This window comes from Sebastes umbrosus, chromosome 19, assembly GCF_015220745.1.
Source record: "Sebastes umbrosus isolate fSebUmb1 chromosome 19, fSebUmb1.pri, whole genome shotgun sequence".
NCBI classification, from domain to species: Eukaryota; Metazoa; Chordata; class Actinopteri; order Perciformes; family Sebastidae; genus Sebastes; species Sebastes umbrosus.
The window spans coordinates 15,541,908-15,556,108 of NC_051287.1; the positions used below are offsets into that span (position 1 = coordinate 15,541,908).

Consider the following 14,201-nt stretch of genomic DNA (forward strand, 5'->3'; position numbering starts at 1 on the left):
TGTACTTTTTGCGTTGCACATTTGATGGTTGTCATTTTTGTTGACATTGTTTTTTTTTTTTACTAAATTTTGAACTTTAAATGGTCAGTCCACCTAGAGTTTTTGCAAGGACCGCCTTCTACCACGAAGAGAATAGTCCCTAAAAAAACTGAACACAATGAGGTCTAGTAACTGTCTTTCAATTAACATTTTTCAAATGTAATTTTGCAGAAAACACGTTCCTAAAAACCTGAGTGCTGCATGACTAGACTGTCCTAGTACTTCTTTATGTTTGTACGTGTGCAAGTGGCCTTACTCCGATGTCATCTGAGCCACCGTCTCCAGTGTAGAGTAACCTCCTTCCATGAAGAGCTCAGTGTAACGACCCATCTTGATGGAGTCGAGCCATTCCCCTACGGTCTGGCTCCGAGTGCTGCAGCTCCCTTCTACACTGGCATGCTCCACTAACAGGTTGGAGACCCTGGTGCATATGAAGATGAAGATACAGCAAAAGACAGCAATCAAATTAAAGCACATCATTGTAATAAATGTTAAGGAGTGGGATTCACTGTGCCATCGACTACATTTTGAAGCCCAGGGCTGAGCTCAAACGTCCTGAGTGAGGCTTCGTTATGCTAGTTATGCACCATCACGCAAAGCTGAAAACGCTGTCCACTCAAAACTCTTTGTCATTCAGCTCACTCTCCATGCTATCAAACAGACATGCTCATGCAAGCTAACAGTATTCTCCACGCTGGAGCTAGAACAGGAGTGTCATGTGGAACAAGGACTGGCGTTCCCTTAATCTGGCTAACTGTCATATGTTATTGCATGGGCTATTAGATATGGCATTGATTTATTAACTGCGTTCCTGTGTGTGTTTGTAAGCGTGTGTGTGTGTGTGTGTGTAAGTGGAAAAGAGAAAAATATTTCACATCATTTCATTATCTCCGAAAAGAAGATCCAGTAATGAGGGTGTCTGACTAAATGTCTGCTTCAGAGCACTTATAGCCGTTTCATGCCATTATACACTAATGCAATGCATGCGCATAGTGGGGAAATACTAATTGAATATCCAAATGTTACAATAATCAACAGATACCCCACTGAATACAATTCACACTAATGTGTAGTTTTAAGAAAATCGAGCCACTTTCATTAATTTCTCTCGTCTTCTTTGCAGGCATGGAGCAGTTAGAGACTATGTCCATCCTGATTTAATTATGCAGCTACGCAAGACTTCAATAAAGACTCTATCAATAAAGACATTTCATCTGAATGGTGACGAGTCTATTAGCTTGCAGAGCTGGGTTTCAGTCACTTAAGAATGAATAGGTCAATTAAAACAAAATGCATTTTCAAGATTAAAAAAAATGTCGGTAAAAACCAACATGTACTGTAGCTACGGAAGCCCTGAGAAGCAAGTAAGAAAAAAAAAAATCTAGCGATTTGTTTTCTAAGTCTGATCTAAATTGTTTTCTCTCCTGTGTACATTACTTAATAACAGGTGAAAAAAGGTTTTGCCAGGATAATATTTATAAGTTCCTTACTTTTTTTTTCTTTTCATATGTGAAACAGGAAGAAAAAAAAAAGTTTTGCAGAGTGAAAAAAAAAAAATTCACACATGAAACAGTTGATAAAAAAGTTTTGCCATGTGTAAAAACCGACCTCAAGAGGCAGGCTGAAGTGCACCACTACCCCATGTTTTAAATAGCATGAAAAGCACTGATGTTTTCTTCCAAGTGAGTTTTAATTTATCCATGCACTCTAAACACGAGGTACATATAATGTTGTCAACAAGTTATGCAAATTAAATTAAAATTAAAACTCACATGAAGAAAACATGAATGCTTTTAGTCCTATTTAGAACATGGGATAGAGGTGCACTACAGCCTCTTGTGGCCGAAATTAGTATTACAACAACACACACACAAAAAAAAAATCAACTGCAAAAACTTTTTTCCCCACCTGTTTCACGGATTAAATGTTTTTTTTTTCAAGGAACTTAAAGACTATCCCGGCAAAACCTTTTATTTTTTTTTACCTGTTAATAAAAACAGGAGAGAAAACTATTTAGATCAGAAAATAGATCACCGGAATTCTTTTTTCTCACTTGCTTCTCAGACCTTCCATATATATCTCTTCTTGAACAAATAAATACAAAATTACATTAAGTAGTATTTTACTATAAGTAGGAGTTAGAATTAATTTGCGCTGGGCTTCAAAATAAAAAAAAACACAGTAAATTCTTAACACATTTTCTTCAAAATAAAAGACTTTGGAGAAGAATTTTGTTACGTTTTTGATATGTTGCTGTTTTGTGTTGTGAATTCATACCTGTGTGAGGAGTTGACCAGCTTTTTTAATGAGCTGGGATTGCGAATGAGTTTGTCCAGTAGACAGACAATCTCATCAAACTTGGGGCGGTTGCTGCGTTCTCGCTGCCAACAGTCCATCATTAGGTGGTACAGAGCCTCAGGGCAGTCCATAGGACCCGGCAACCTATAGCTCTCCTCTATTGCCTTTATTACCTGCAGACAGATGGGGGGACAGAGAAAGAAAAATAGAGGATCGTTTTTTTTTTTTTTTTTAAAGTGATACAATATCTGTACAAAGGATCTGCTACAAATGTGTTTCAGAGTGGAGACCAGCCAGAACAGGGCAACATGTCAGCAAGTCTCAATCCTCCCCTCCGAAAAGAGGACTTGGAGCCTGCTCCAATTTTAACTTTAATATCCCCCAAGTGGAAATTTGTCTGGCAGCCAGGTAAAACACAGACTTGAACATAAAACATAATAAAATACATAAAACTTTTGAACTCAATAGAGAATAGAATAGAAATGCTCCACCAGTGCCTACATTGGTATTTGTGCTTATTATGATGTAATTTCTTTCTTCAAATGCATGACGCTAAAATCTGTACAACCTACGCTAAACGGTTATGTAAGTCAATAAACCATAATAATTCATACAAATATTATATATATATATATTTTTTCCATAAAATGTTAATAAATAAACGCACCAAACATATTGAGCCAAAACATTTTCCTTCTTGTAAAGGTTGTTCAAAAGATTCTGGACTTTAGAGAAGAAGAGACAGAATTTGGTCCGCATAGTGAGCAGCATTGACCAATCTGCTGTCCGTGTGTATTTTAACAGGCAGTAATGAGGTAATATGATGATGCAACGTGCACCGCAAGATTGGGAATCTGTTCCATTACCTTTATACCCTTAAAAGAGATAGAACGACAGAAAAAAAGAAAGAGAGATGGCAAATGTGAGAAATGTACTACACTACTACTAAAGTCTGAAGAAGACGAATCATTCCCGGGGTATGGAGAGGACACAATTTGTTTGACGCCCGAACATGTAATAACCTTTTCACAGCAGGACCGCGACAAACTTCAGCAAAAAATGTTACCTCCAATTTGAAAATCCTGATACTTGCTCCGGGGATGCTTCTGCTCTCTATCTGACCCTGCACTCAAAACCTCCACGAAGTTAGCGAGCAGAAACTAATCCCCTGCGAGGATCAACAAAGCAACACATCATAAAAAAGCGTTATTTGTGTATTTGATACGCTGCACATCCCAGTTAATCATTTCCGCAAGTAACAAGATGCAGCACCGAATCACAGAAATGTTTTTTTTTTTTTGGGGTTGGGGGGGGGGGGATTGAATTAGATGAATAATAAATAAACCCCCGGCTCTCTGCGTTAGACCCTGCAGTGGAAAGCAGCAGGCTGGAGTTTTCAGCCTAGTTCTGCCAGTGCAAGACACTGGAGGGAATTGATTTGTTGAGTTCATGACAGCCTTTGCTCGTGTCAAATTCACACAAAAGACGAGACGCGATAGCACACCGATACACGTGCGTGCATGGTGCGCTCACACCAAACGTAAGAGAGGGAAGCGCGGCATCGAATCACCATGGCGTGCTGAGACGGAGAAGGAGAGCCACACATGGCTGACTGGCAGGGAAGGAAAGATCAGAGGAGGGAAAAAATGAGCTAAAGGAAGACAGGACGGACCACAAGGAGGGAAAGAATACACACAAGAGATAGTATTTTTTGAGAGACAAAAGAGAAGACGAGAGGAAAGAGTGAGGGGGGGGAAATGGGAAACAGAAGGAGAGAGCTTATAGGAAGAGAGTGTGAGAGAGGCCCGCACTTTCTGCAGCAGATCAGAGAAAATCCAGCATAACGCTTTCAATTAAACATCAAACGCCTTCTCCTCTCCTCTCCTCTCCTCTCATCCTCCGTCTCTAGACTTCTCTGAGACAGACAGCCTAATAACCAAAAGGAGGAGGGAGGGGTCTGAAGCAGAGGATGAGGAGGTCACTGGAGGGCTGTGCGTGCATATGTTGCGTGTCTGTGGGTGGGAAATTAGCGCGCGAGTGCGGCGTCTGAAGCAAATGCTACTTTCTAACTCATCGGCACGCGACCCGGTGGCAGTTCTCATTAAAGTGACCTCCGGGCTGCACTATAATGTACCCTCTCCTCCTCTCTTTTCATCACCCTCTTCTCCTCCTCCTCTCTGATGCAGGTCACGTGGGTGCTTCCCGAGTGGAACTAACTCGCTTTTCACTTTCTAAAAAATATTTCTAAAATTGCTGCATTTTTGTTTACAAGTGATCTAAAACACCTTAAGCCCTAATGTGGGATGCATGCATATAGCCTATAAGTGAGTGCACAGCCTGCTATTTGTCCCTGCCATGTGTTTTTTCTGCTTAGCTCTGCACCTTCGCGCGTATTCACCTGTTTCACTCTTCTGCTTACGTACACCTTTCTCTGCACCCCGCAACGTCTCTCTCTCTGTGTGTTTCCATTAAAAGCCGTTCATTATCACTGTCCACGCTTTGCAGTAATAGATTTCTAATAACAGCTTCCCACACAGCCCTGCCTATTTCCACCTCCATTCAGCTTCCCGACAGGAAGGATGTATATTTCGCCTACATGTCTTTTTTTTCTCCCTCAACATCTCCATCACTGTCTTTACAAGCCCACAAGAAACAATGCAGCCGGCTTGGTGCTTATATGTTTTACTCTAATGGAAGTTAACACTTTGCATGCAAACTGAAATGACACATCTGTGATTTTATTCTGTTAACTTTTAAGTTAAAGTGGCAGTGGGCGGTATATTTTTGGCATCATTGGGCAAAAAACTTCCATAATAACCTTTCAGCATATTGTAACTAAAGTGTTCTGAGAGATAACTAGACTTCTGCACCTCCTCATGGCTCTGTTTTCAGGCTTTAAGAAATCTAGCCCGTGACGGGAGACTTTGACCAATCACAGGTCATTTCAGAGAGAGAGCGTTCCTATTGGCTGTGCTCCAGTCATGGGACCGGAACTTGTCGTTCCTTTAACAGATTTCACGATGGCTTCTGCGTCACAAACTTTCTCATTTTACAGCTAAAAAATACACTACGAGATGATTCTGAAAACATTTGAGGCGAGAAATAAGCATTAACGTAACATAATATTGATTCATATTTGGTCAGCGTGGCCGCTAGTTGCGAAGGACCTCAAGATGTGTGAATGAAAATGGGTTCTCTGGGTACCCACGAGTCTCCCCTTTGCAGTCATGCCCACTTTATGATAATCACATGCAGTTTGGGGCAAGTCATAGTCAAGTCAGCACACTGAAACTGACAGCTGTTGTTGCCTGTTGGGCTGCAGTTTGCCATGTTATGATTTGAGCATATTGTTTTATGCTAAATGCAGTACCTGTGAAGGTTTTTGGACAATATTTGTCATTGTTTTGTGTTGTTAACTGATTTCCAATAATAAATATATACATACATTTGCATAAAGCAGCATATTTGCCCACTCATGTGGATAAGAGTATTAAATATTTGACAAATCTCGCTGTAAGGTACATTTTGAACAGATAAAATATGTGCGATTAATATACGATTCATCGCGATTAATCACAGACAATCATGTGATTAATCATGATTAAATATTTTAATCGATTGACAGCCCTACAAAATACCTGTAATTCAAAATCTATCATGATCTGTGTTATGATATGAAGCAACCCCATGTTGGGTCTCGGTCTCGACCTCAAGGTTGAGAAAGACGGTCCTCACTGAGGTTCAAAATTCATTCTTGACCTTTTGACACAGCAGTTGAGCAGCTGATGCAGCAGTTTTTCCTCAACTGCAGTTTCCAAGGTCCTTTCGGAAAAAAAAGTTTGACATTTTGAGAAACGCGCTTTCTGGCAGAGAGTTAGATGAGAAGATCGATACCTCTCTCATAGCAGTCTGTTAAATATAAAGCTACAGTCAGGAGACAGGGAGGAAACGGCTATCTGTCAAATGCTAACACATCTGCCTAACAGCACCTCTAAAAGTCACTAATTAACATGCTATATCTCATTTGTTAAATGCCAGACTATTTCTTGGCTCTTGGCAGTTGCCAGGCAACCAGACTCCAAGAAGTTGCTGGTTACAGCCAAGAAATAGTCCGGCACACAACCCCCTCCCTAAAAAAGCATATTGCCATTTAATTTCAACGGATTAAACAAACAAGATAATGTTGTTCTAATTAGTGAGAAAAAAAAAATTCCATGGCAAATGGGCAAACTGAAACTGCTGATGAAAATCATGTGATAGGATTTAAAGCACCAGCACCCTTTTTTTTATTAACTTATTTATTAACTTTTTTTATTATTATTATTAATATTTTTTTGTTTTATTCTATTTTTTTAATTTTATTTCAATTTTGAATGCTGATGTTTTTTTCTTTTGTGTAGTTATTGTGTTTGTTTCTAAGCTCAATTACTTAAACATTGGTTTATAAACTACTGTAATTATGAACTGTAAATTGCATATATGAAAACAACCTTGAAAAAAAAGGGAAAAAATAAAGTATATATATATATATGTATATATATACACATATATACATATATATATATACTTTATTATATATACATATATATACATATATATGTATATATATATACATATATATGTATATATATGTATATATAAAAAAAGCACCAGGACAGCTACTAAATGGACTTTGTGGTGAGATTGTTTTCTCAGTTGTTCTAGCTATTTCATGGTCATTGTCTAATCCTACATTCTTTGCATGCACCACCCACCGGGTGAAAATCGGATTTCCACTTGGTGGTTAATTTGTGGGGTGAATAATTCAAAGTTAGACAAATTCAAACTGAAAAATACACACAGCATGCACACAAACAGTTTCCATAACGACGTCACGTCAAACTTACATCTTGATTGGACATCTCCCAGTACGGTCTCTCTCCGTATGACATCACCTCCCACATGACGATCCCGTAACTCCACACGTCGCTGGCTGAGGTGAACTTCCTGTATGCGATCGCCTCCGGAGCCGTCCAGCGAATAGGAATCTTCCCGCCCTGCGACGACATGCGAGAACATTTAATTCAAACACCGCGTTGGATTTAAAAGGAAACTAGAAATTGTGACCTCAACTTTCCATTCGTTGCGGTGCTTAATATAAACAACCCTGATAAGTTTACATCGACAACAGCTCAGTGCCACAACTAATGACCTTCCGGTTGTAAAAATACAGCTGCAGTCGTTCAAAGTTTTACATTTCGCTACACAAAGAAGGAAACCGAGAACAGACCCTAATTGAGACACTTGTGCCACATGCGGTCCAACCTACAATTACACTAATGAATACCGTTTAAGGAACACATTCACGATGCCGAATTTCACTTTCTTTAACAAATTCCCTGTCCTAACTGTCGGGGGGCCCGACATTCCCCCGCTCGTTTTCCTCATCTTCATTAACGCGCTTTCATTGCGAAGATAGAAAAGTTCACAGGATGACTGCTGAGTTCCAGACGAGAATGTGTTTTAGAGCTGATGAGTAGTGAAATTAGTTTGATGCAGTATTGATGAACACAGCGGCGGGATATCTCAGGGTCTGATTATTTCAAGGGTGTGAATTACGTTATTCTCACTGCTCTGTCAGGGAGAAAAAGAGCGACACAGCGAGAGAGAGAGCAAGAAGAGATGTAGCCTTGCAGCGAGAGGTGAGTGACAGGATATCTGGCGCTAAGGCAGCCAGACTCGGTGCTAATTGAGTGTTGCGGAGACTGAGCCGAGTACTAATTGGGCCTCCTCCTGCAGGAAGCAGCCAATCTCTGGCTGACAGGACGCCACTCAGCCGGGGACACACAGCTCAATTTAAAACCCGCTGCTGCCGTCTATGTGTGTGCGCGAATGTACTTTGTGTGTGTATTGGGTTTAAACAAAACTCTTGTGTGAGAGTTTTCAACTTAATCCAAAGTTTGATATACGACAATAGGCTGCACACACAGAGAGATACACACCGGATTAAATATAAATGTCCTCAAAAGACCGTAGGCTGTATATAAGAAGTGGACGTCACCCGTTGGTTTTATGAACTGCGGTTTTGAAGAGTTGAGGCATTTTGGCCGTCACCGTCTTGGTTTTTTGGAGCCAGGAGGGTCGTGTCTAGCAGGTAACATGCAAATTGCAAAATCTGGCAAAAACTCTTGTGAGACTCGCTGCCCGACGTCCTATCCAAACCTCATCTATTCAAGGTCAATGCCTAACCTTAACCATCTCGTGGGTTACCTTCTAGACACAACCAGCCAGGAGTGACACGAGAGGGTGGAGCTAAATACAACCCAAAGCTGAAGACATTTAAAGGTGACCAAAATGTTACAATTGACTTTCATGGACTGTAAACATACTGTGGAAGTCTAAAGGCCTTTTACGCACCAGTGGCTTTGTTTTTGGTTGATAAATTTCCGCAAATATTACGTGGCGAAAAAGTACCATACTGCATCAAACAATCAAATTTAGCGGAACCGGTTGAGTTGGGCCTATATTTATGAAACAACAACACAGAGGATCTGTGGTCTGAACTACCTCACAATAAAACCCCTAGATATATAACATTCGCAAGTGAGTATTTTGCATTTTCGTGTCGTTTATTTGTCATGCTTTACATGTGTTAAGGTCTTAAGATGAAAACGCGGACAACTCCCAGACCGGACAACGCCATGGTAGCGACCTGTCAATCATAAATTAGCCACGCCCTAAAGCATACCCTGCTTTATGGTCTATTTTACTCTACATGGGACCATAATTTACTAAATGAACATTATGCTGTATTGAAGAATACTTGAAACTAGCGATTGAGACCATAAACTCATGTTTACAATGTTTACTGAGGTAATAAATCAAGTGAGAAGTAGGGTCATTTTCTCATAGACTTCTATACAATCTTGACTTCTTTTTGCAACCAGAGGAGTCGCCCCCTGCTGGCTATTAGAAAGAATGCAAGTTTAAGGCACTTCTGCATTGGCTTCACTTTTCAGAAGTGTAGGTTGCCGCCTGTCAAAGACACAACAGTGTTGCAAACCTGCCAAATATTTGGTGGTTCCAGCTTTTAAATATGAGGATTCGCTGCTTTTATCTGTTTTCATGTCATGGTAAATATGAATAAAATATCTGAATAAAAAATATGAATATGAACAAAAATATCTTTGAGCTCTGGACTGTCAGTCAGACAAAACAAGATGTCACCTTTTCGAGACCAAATTGTGACCAGCATTTTAGACTTGATTACTTGAAAATCACAATCTACAGATTAACTGACAATGAAAATAATTAGTTAGCAATAATACATATACAAACATATAGAGTCTTACCCGCGTAGTGTACGCAGCCTCCGGGTCATCTTCCAGGACTCGGGACAGGCCGAAATCAGACACCTTACTCACGAGGTTGCTGTTGACCAGGATGTTACGAGCTGCTAGATCGCGGTGGACATAGCCCATGTCGGAGAGGTATCTGCATTTTTCAACACAAAGGAGAGAATTAAACACTAATGCCCTAATGATGTGTATGCTTAGTAATATATTGTGTGTTTGTGTTTATGTGTACCTCATGCCAGACGCAATGCCGCGCAGCATACCAACCAGCTGGATTACAGTAAACTGACCATCATTTTTCTAAAGAAGAGAAAGGACAAACAGGAAAGTCAATGTTGTGAATCCACTGAAATGAAATTGTGTGTGTTTTGGTTGATTGCCTGCCAGTAAATATGAATGCTGTTGACCCAGGATGCTCTATATGCACTTTCAGTTATACAGTGCTTCTCCATAGGGTCTATAGGGCTGGATAATATGACAAAATGTATCGTCAAACCTATATAAAGAATGTCTTTCTTTTATATTTTTTACATCATTTCTATCGTGATGTCAAAAAAACACGTTATGCCAATTTCATATAGACTATTTATTTATTGATTTACCAGAAAAATGCTATATCGTGATATATAAATCGTTATCAAGATGTGAAATTACCTACATCAGGATAGAGGATTTTGGCCATCTCAACCAGCCCTAGTGTCTATACTGTATTGTATTTCTGTGGTATATGTGCTCTAGTTTTGTAATGATAATGGAGTTCCCACATGGTTGGTCATTAAAAAAAAAAGGTCTGTAAAAATGCAGTGTGGTTCAATGCAGATAACTTCTTCTATAGTTTTTACTGTGTGTAACCTGCAAATCTGGGTCATCTCGCAAAATAATATAGAGAGGCAAAAGAGAGATGACCTCTGCAATGGAAAATGATAGCTAAGCATTCTGTTAACGGCCGTAGCATGAACGCCACACAGCCATTAATGCCACAATTACTGTAAGTTATAGTATAGCAACAAAGACACACCTCTGCACATCTGACTTCAACTCATAGTTATATAGTCAGTGGAGGATTTTGAGTGTGAGGACATTATTTCATCTTACTCTCATTTACGCTTCTCATTCCCGGAAATATAAATTCCAAATAATCTCTAATGATTAAAATTTCCTACATATCTTGGCAATGATGATAGCCAATCGTTGCTCTCTGTTTGGTATCACCTGTGCACTTTCAGTACCCCAAACCATGATTAAGGATTCCTCTAATCCTGCCCAGAGCTCGTTGCTGCCCTGCTGTCCAGAGTCACACCATGTTTTATGAAATCGCCGCCTCTGGTAGACACACCAGCCTCGTCTCCCTTGTCCAAGTCAAGGCCACTTTCCTGTTCCTCACTTCAAGCCCTGGTTTAACCTTCTCATGCGGGACCTTCGAATCTCCATACCCAAATATTACTAATTAGGTATTTTTAATAACCAAGGAAAAATGATGATGGGGCAAAGAAGATTTTGCATGCTGGTCAGCAGGTAGCTCCTTGAAAGAGCTGGCAGACTTAAAAGAGTACTCCACTGATTTAGCATTGCACTCCTATAACACAGTTGGACTCATAAAAAGACCTTATTAAAAACAAAAAAAAAGGATAAACAGCAGTAGAACAAGATTCTTTTGCAGTTAATGTAGCTTAAAGCTGCAGAGGTCTGGTAAACTGACTTCTTTCTAACTCCACACACCCAGATTTGTTTTCATTTTCAAACATGTAGTCTCCAGCCCCAACTGACGCAAGTGACATCACTTGAAGTACGGTTTTGCGCTGTAGTTACCAAAGAAATGAAAAACGAAATAGGCTGACAGCCTAAAGGTGCTAAATGCTAGATTGGGAGCATTTCTATTGCCTCTGCACGGCTCTCAACATGGCGACGGCTGAGCCAAAGAGTATAGAAGCAAAGAAACTAAACACCTGTGTTTTTTGACAATAAATGCTGCTGCCATTTTGGACTGAAAACGCTTATTATATTTATAATATTTTATTGTTACACAGGCCAAATAGGTCGAATATAACAATAAAAATTATGTTTTACTTTTATACGACACTAGGCAGGTGGCAGATGTTTTACTGGCGTCCGGTAGTCGCTCTCAGTCCAAAATGGCAGAAGTGTAGCTTTGCTGCTGGGCGCTGATGTTCGAACGAACAATTGACTTTCATTTCTTGGCAATATACGTTCTTTGGCGGCTCGTAGCTAACAGTGCTAACAGGGAAAAAATAGCAAACACTGTTGACAGACCTAACAGTGTTAACCTGAGGGGGGAACCAGAGGGTGGGTGCTATGCTTCCGCAACAGCGCCTCCGGTCGATACTGTGTTATCAGCTGTAACTGCCGTATAGCTAGCCAGTGAGGCACGCTCACGTGCAAAAACATGCACTAAAAGCACGCGCAGCCGGCCCGGGGATGTCAACAAAGCAAGGAGGAGCTCGGACTACAACACACACAGAGGGAGAGAGACTTCATTCTCTGCTCAGGTAGACATTACTCCTCTATATCTTTACATAGCAAATAGTTGTTTGCTGCTATATCAATGCTCTCAAAATTGTACAGAGAACCTTTAATGCTAAAGGAGAAGGTGTAAGTCTTCATACAATACTGATGAAAACAGTAATGATTGCATTCTAGCTTTTTCCCAATGACAGCTGTCTGACTGTTAGTTCCAGCCTAATCTTCCTCCAAATCCAAATGATTCAACCATCCCCTCATCCCTTCTCCAAATTTCGACAGCAGACATGTAGCTCTCCTACTCCTTAACCTCACTTTCCATCACTGCTGCAGCTACTTTTCTCCCATCCGTCCACAGCAGCAGAACATCCCACTTCCATGTGAAATGAGATGTTAAGCCAAAGATGTGAGTTATGAGCCTCGTACTGCATTGTCCGTAGCTGTGACCCTTAATCCGGGAGCCAGTCCAGCCCCTGCTTCTCTCATGGCTGTGCCATTTATACCCAGCCTCAGTACACCAGCCATCCATGTAATTACTTCACAGGGTTTGTCGGCGCTGCTCCGCCTGCTGGTCTCCCAACTCCTCTGCCTCCCTTTGCCATCCAGGATTACTCCCTAAAGCGCACGGGGCAGCAGCTTTCCTCTGACCACAAAACCCTGCAGCACATCCTTCCTCTGTGTTTTGTACCACAGCTTCCTCCCATTCCACACAGTCTGGGTGAGAACATCTTGTTCAGGTACATATCTTTCCAGTCTGCGTTGCCTTTCAAGCACACCTCCGAACACCAACACACTATTCTCACCTTTCCCAAATTTCCATAATTGCCGCTCTGAAATATGCCTTAACCGCGATACAGTCGTATGACCTTATTCTCTCTCATCTCTCCATTAGCCATCTGCTGCAGGAGTTTTTTTCATGCAGGATTTAGCCTTGTCCGCCAACTGAGCATCTTGCCATTGTAACCAGTGAATAGACTTAAGTGCTCTGGAGAGGGATCACTTAATTCAGAGGATTGCCAGCCTTCATTATAGTCCACCTTCCCCACTCAGTCAAGTCCAAATTGTCTAGACAGTGCAGACGTGATTCCAGCCACGAGTGCTCAGAGATGTCTTTCATATTTTCTGGCCAAGTGGTCAGTCGGGATTAGAAAACATTTTTAAAAAAATGTAGAGTAACTTCAAAATTTGCAACACGTAGACACTGTTTGGGCTCCTGTGATTATTCAGTATTGTTTTAGAGAAATAATACTCACGCCAACCTGAATACACATCTGAGTGACTTTGCTTTCCCCTTGAGAGATGTCAGTGTAACACCTGCCAACTTTAACTTCCATCTCCATCAAACATCCACAGCTATCACATACTCTTCTCTAGTTAATTGCTGCTTGAATGTGTAGAACGACGAGGTATTGGATTGGAATAATGATAGCTTTGGTGGACTTATTGTCCCACAGCAGTGGTGTATCTATCTACAAACACCTCTCATAAATGTATTTTCCTTTCCAGAAGATTAGACGTTTTTTTTCCACCCCTGTGATGATCGTCCTCCCAATTTGACACCTCCTATGTCTGAAAGCCAACTGCACTTCATTTTCATCCACCACATCCTTTTTGCTTCCTATCATCCTCCGCTTTATTCACTGCCTCCTTCCTATAATCATCATCCTGCTCTTTCTCATACTCTTCCTCCCCATCACCTTAAAATCTGTCACTCCCTTCTCCCTAGTTTCACGTCTCTTAAGCACCCTTGTCCCCCTCTGTCCTACCTTGAGAAACGTATCCAGCGATCCATTCTCCATGTATTCAGTGATGATCATCACCGGCTTGCCTGAGAAACAAAATATGAGAACATACTTCACTACAAAAACAATAAAACAATAATACATAAAAAAAAAAACACATGATACTTTTATCCTAGAAATCTCCCACTCCACCTCTACACTCTACGTGACTCAGTGACACCATGTTCTTCCTCCAGTTGGAGAAGTGCATCCTCAAAGGGTCGACAGACTCATTTAATAAGAGGTGGAAACTGTTTCTGATTTATTTTCA

General features: G+C 40.7%; 1 protein-coding gene across 1 annotated transcript in view; it reads right to left on the reverse strand.

The window, feature by feature from the left end:
* The window catches only part of LOC119478351 (ephrin type-A receptor 5), a 74,472-nt gene that overhangs the window by 6,520 nt on the left and 53,751 nt on the right, over positions 1-14,201 (reverse strand). The window contains exons 13-18 of the mRNA XM_037753045.1: positions 13,916-13,977; positions 9,904-9,971; positions 9,669-9,810; positions 7,224-7,373; positions 2,317-2,510; positions 296-460 (exon numbers count right to left, since the gene is read on the reverse strand). Of these exons, the coding sequence (XP_037608973.1) occupies positions 296-460; positions 2,317-2,510; positions 7,224-7,373; positions 9,669-9,810; positions 9,904-9,971; positions 13,916-13,977 (781 nt within the window). The remainder of the gene's footprint in view (positions 1-295; positions 461-2,316; positions 2,511-7,223; positions 7,374-9,668; positions 9,811-9,903; positions 9,972-13,915; positions 13,978-14,201) is intronic.